General features: G+C 33.0%; 1 protein-coding gene across 1 annotated transcript; it reads left to right on the top strand.

The window, feature by feature from the left end:
* Positions 1-1994: 1994 nt before the first annotated feature.
* On the top strand, positions 1995-5189 carry LOC114306910 (large ribosomal subunit protein eL34). Its single transcript, XM_028252236.2, has 4 exons — positions 1995-2328; positions 2823-2902; positions 4605-4714; positions 4883-5189. Exons 1-4 carry the CDS (start codon positions 2250-2252, stop codon positions 4974-4976), a joined length of 363 nt encoding a protein of 120 aa, XP_028108037.1. The 5' UTR covers positions 1995-2249; the 3' UTR covers positions 4977-5189.
* The last annotated feature ends 348 nt before the right edge of the window (positions 5190-5537 follow it).

Genomic DNA, 5537 nt, shown 5'->3' with positions numbered 1-5537 from the left:
TACACTCTATATAATAAAATATATATAATAATGGGGTTGTTTGGTAAAACTTTTTTTCAGCTTAAATAAACTTTGGGCTTAAATTAAGTTATGTTGGTGTGTTTGGTACAACTTAAAGACATAGATTATTGCTTAATTTAAGCCATTTTTTGCTTAAATCTTTAAGTTGCTCCAAGGGTGCTTATAAATTCAGCTTAAGCGCGCAGCTGATCCCTCTGGGGGCAAAATGACTTAAATGTCCTTTCCAATTGATGTTAATTACAAGTATGTCATGTATATAAACCAAGAACACTCATTTTTTCTTTTTCATACAAACGGGAGAGGCGATTTCCGGCGAATAGCTCTGTCTCTCTCTTTCTCCCTCTCTCTCTCTTCCCGTTGTTCTCCGATCGCTCTCCATCGCGATTTGAACCATCGCTATCTGAACCATCACGATCGACAGAGTGAACCCTAGCTCTCTCTCCCTCTTTGCGATTGATGCTGGCGGTGAGATAAGAAGGAGATCTGAACCATCGCAATCGACAGGGTGAACTCTAGTTCTCTCTTCCTCTTTGCAGTTGATGCCGGCGGTGAGATGTGAAGGAGGAGGAGGATGAGGAGAAGAAGGGGCTGCCGGCGGGATAAAAAGTTGATTTGAACCATCACGATCTGAACCCTAGCTCTCTTTCTTTCTGTGGATCAATCTGAAACCCTAGCGCCGGTTCATCCCGCCGGAGCTAGGGTTTTCATTTTTTTTTGGAGGTTTTTCAGTGTTTTTTTAATAAAAAAATCAGAATAATTAATGAATAAAAAACAATTTAATTGATGCTCATTAAACTAATTTAATTTAATAAAAATAATTTAATTGATGCTTATTAATGAAACTATTAATAATTTTAATGAAACTATTAATTTTAATTGATGCTTATTAATGAAATAATTTTTTACAGCTTATGAAATAATTTTAATTGATGCTTATTAAACTAATTAAACTATTAATTTTTTACAGCTTATTAAACTATTAATTTTAATTGATGCTTATTAATGAAACTATTAATAATTTTAATGAAACTATTAATTTTAATTGATGCTTATTAATGAAATAATTTTTTAATGAAACTATTAACTTTAATTGATGCTTATCAATGAAATAATTTTTTAATCAAACTATTAATTTTAATTGATGCTTATTAATGAAATAATTTTTTAATCAAACTATTAATTTTAATTGATGCTTATTAATGAAATAATTTTTTACAGCTTATGAAATAATTTTAATTGATGCTTATTAAACTAATTAAACTATTAATTTTTTACAGCTTATTAAACTATTAATGAAAAAAATTAATAATTTTACTATTAATTGATGCTTATTAAACTATTAATCGCCACTAATTGCATTAACTAATAATTTAAAATGATATTTTATTAATGAAATAATTTAAAATGAAATGATAATTTTTTTAATACTAATTCCATTAACTTTTGTTAATGAAATAATTTTTTTAAAATTAAAACTGAAAAAATGACAAAATAATCATTTTTATATCGTATAAGGGTAAAAAGGACAATTACATAGTAAAAAGTTATTTAACAGCTTATCAACCAAACACTACTTTGCAGCTTAAATTCATAATCTCACAGCTGTACCAAACAGGTTAATAACTTATATTCACAGCTATAAGCCATAATCGGTTAAATTATAATCTATAATCACATTCTCATAATTCTACCAAACAGGACCAATGATTCAATCAGGCCAAACAAGATCGACTTTAATGATGACTATTCTTAAACTCAACCCAATTAATAAATTGATCTAGTCCGCGGGCTCATTTAGGGTAAGATTTTTTTGACTAAAATAGTCACAAAAAAAAAATCAAAATATCAAATCGCATTACTCTCTATTTTTATATATAATATATATTTTTTTTGTAAAAAGTAAAAAAACTAACTAAAATAATCAATTCTTATACTAGCCCTGAATCTTGCTATATTGGGCTAAAATATGAAGCCCAAGTTCCTAAAAAAAATAACTGGATTGATTGGGCTGGTGTCCATCCTTACTTTACACCCGATTTTGTAGCGGCCAAACCCGCGGATTACCGGGTGAAACTGACATTAGTGTGAACCCGTGGTCAATCTCAACCGTTGAATAGAGTCCAGTAGAGCCGTCAGATCTAGGGCAAAAGAGGCTCAAGTAGGGTTTTAAGTTTCGGCCTCCCTCGACAGAGACGCAGAAGAGAGAGAGAGAGAGAGATCTCCCGAAGATGGTGCAGCGTCTCACGTACCGCAAGCGCCATAGCTATGCCACCAAGTCCAACCAGCACCGGATCGTCAAAACCCCTGGTATATATATATATATATATACATACGCACAACTCTCATTTTCTCTATGATCTCTCTGTTCTTGTTTCCTTTAAAACCCTAGCTCCAACTATAACCTCTTGTTTCATCGACATGTACATTTTCTTTGATGTATTCGTTTTTCGATGCTAAAACTATACATGTTTTTTAGTCTTTGTTCGCACACTCGGAAGAAGAAAAAAAAACCCCAAAAAATATCTGGAATTTGAATTAATAGTGTAGATTTAAACTTGGTGTGTTTTGAATCTGATCCACACATTTCAAAATTTTGGCATTGTTGTTTTTAACATATTGGCAAAAACTCTCATGGATTCAAAATTTGGGCACATTTTTCTGATTTTTTTTCCTGGGTTTGCTTTTGTTTGCGACACAAATGGAAAAAACTCTATTAGAATGTGTGTGTGTGTGTGTAGTTGTTTATTTATGTTTTGTAAGTGGTTCGTATCGCTTATTTGTTGGAATTCACTGAAACATAGGTGGAAAGTTGGTGTACCAGAGTACTAAGAAGAGAGCAAGTGGCCCTAAATGCCCTGTAACTGGAAAGAGAATCCAAGGGGTATGTCATTTTGTTTCCATCATATCTTTTGTCGAAATTATGTATTTGGTCTAATTGTGTAAATATGCCTTGCTGGGAAGGTCATTTCTGCTTGACCTAGAAGGGAAAAGAAAAAAAATGATTACGCAAGTTAGGCGAGGGGAAAAGAAAATATTGTGATTTCTTTCCCTCTTGTTTGGATAAATAGGAGAGAAAATTAAATAAAAGATATTGATTTCTCACCTATTTTGTTTGGTTGAGTTATATAAAAGAAACCAAATTAACCTTTTTGAAGTGTTAAGGCCTCGTTTGGGAACATGCTAATTTAGTAACTTTTTGGCTATTTGGCTAAAAAGGTAGGTAAAAAAAACTTATATGTTTGGGATGACTTTTTGGCTAATTACGAAAAGATGTGCAAAAAGTAGAGAGAAAAGAGAATCTTTGACTTTTTGGTATGGGTTGTTGGCTTTTTGGCTAATTTAGTAACTTTTTGGCTAATTGGCTAAAATAGCCTCTTGCCAAACGAGTCTAATTTATTTGTTTGTATCTAAAAGGTGGTTTTGGTATTATAACAATAGTTTTTAGTTGGTTTCTTTTCTGTCCCAATTCAAAATATGGGTTATGAGAGAGATGAGTTTCTCTACATTTCTCTCGTTGCTTATCCAAACAAGTGATATGGACCAACAGAAATGTTTTTCTCTTCGTTTCTTCCCAAATCAGCCAATCTAAACAGGCTGTTAAAAGTTTGTTGATTTATCTTTCTTAACCATTCCCCAGTCAGAGATGCTTATTCTATGTTGTATTGCAAGCAATGCGTCAATAATTTTGATACAACCATGTAGCACTGGTGCATATGTAGAATGTTCTTGCGAGGACTTGTAGTTACTGTGGATTTATTTGTCTGTCTTTTCTAATTTTCAATTCTGCTCTGTCCACTACATTTGTTGCTATATGAAGCACGACAAATGATCTTTTTAAATTTTCAATTCTGATCTGTCCACTGCATTTGTTGCTTTATGAAGCACGGCAAATGATATGGGTGATATATAAAACCTGAAAATGATAAGGGTACAGCCATTTTACATTTGTAAAACAATTTGTGCTTTATTTTATTATGCATAGCTCAAAGAAAGGTAGGAAAATTTTGTTAAAAAAAAATACATAAGTGTAACCTAGCCCAAACTTACTTTTTTGGTTGTAGTTTTTTTTTTTTTTGAGAATATGTTGGAAGAGGGATGTTAAATTTTCGTATTTTTTCTGGGGAATTATTTGCATGGAGAGGTTGGAGACGATGACCATACAATCAAAGTAGGTTGACTTAAGTGGATGGGTGCTTTTGACATTATAACTATCATAAGATCAGCGACACTTCACGAGTTAGAATGTTGGTCAACTAAAAAATAATACATTAGTTTAATGAGTGTAACTATTGAGATGAGGATGCTGAGTTAGATGTGTGGTTAAGACTAGAAGTGAACACATTTGCAAAGTGGTAGCAATAATACCTGTTGAAAGTAAGTTTAGAGAGCAAAATGATTTTTTTAGGTACAACAAAGACCTTGATATGATCGTTACCCTAATTGATTGGGATTCAAGGCTTTGGTTGGCTTCTTGATGCTTAACCAGGTTGTTTTCTTTTGCTGCTTAGGCTATATGAATGTCATGTACTCTCAGTTCATTGTAACTGCATTTGGTACTAATTTTATGTTGGCTTTATCATCAGATTCCTCATTTGAGACCTGCTGAGTACAAGAGATCCAGACTATCTAGGAACAGGAGGACTGTGAACCGTGCCTATGGTGGCGTACTATCTGGAGGTGCTGTCAGAGAGAGGTTTGTTCTTGTCAAATCTTCACTACTTGAGCTTCAATCATTTGAAAAACATTCAAAACATACATAAATACCAGACGGTGCCTCTTTCTGTAGTGCTGGTGGAGATGGCCATGTTATTTTGCTCACACCATTTAAATGAAAGGGTTGTGACTTCTATTGGTTTTGTAGGATAATCCGAGCCTTTTTGGTGGAAGAGCAAAAGATTGTGAAGAAGGTTTTGAAGATTCAGAAGGCAAAAGAAAAGCAGGCATCAAAGAGCTAAGATGATGACACATTTATAAAAATACTTCAGTTTTTAATGTGCTCGAAAGAAATTTTGACTTAAACAGATATGATTATAAGTTGTGCACTGTATTAATTTGAATGAGCATTTTTCATAATTGGTATTTGATTTCTCATTTCAACACATTGGGATTGGGGGTTTTGCTTATATTGGCAATAATATTCCAATGTCAGTCGGGTGTTACTATTTCAATGCTCATTTTTAGCTATCATATGATTTTCTGGTTGATATGGAATTCTTTTGATATTGAGCAGATATGGTCAACCCATTATTTTTCACGGCCACATAATGTTTTCATTGGTGGTTTGATAGTTTCATTTCATGGGATCAGTTGAACTTTGAAAGCAAGAGATGCAACTGTCTTCTCAATGATTGGGTTCGTGTTGAGATTGTTAAGTTATTATTCACTTGGGGTATGGAGAAGCATAGAAACAAAGGAAAGTGTTCTAGGCGCAAGGCTATGGCTGTAACAAACATGTGTCCTTCTCTCCATATCTTCTAAAGCAACAATGGAGGATGATAGAAAAGGGTAGTAAGAAT

This window comes from Camellia sinensis, chromosome 4 (genome assembly GCF_055761805.1).
Source record: "Camellia sinensis isolate YWXY chromosome 4, ASM5576180v1, whole genome shotgun sequence".
Lineage (NCBI taxonomy): Eukaryota > Viridiplantae > Streptophyta > Magnoliopsida > Ericales > Theaceae > Camellia > Camellia sinensis.
Note: the sequence above shows the minus strand (reverse complement) of the source record. Positions and strands in the feature narration are given on the sequence as shown.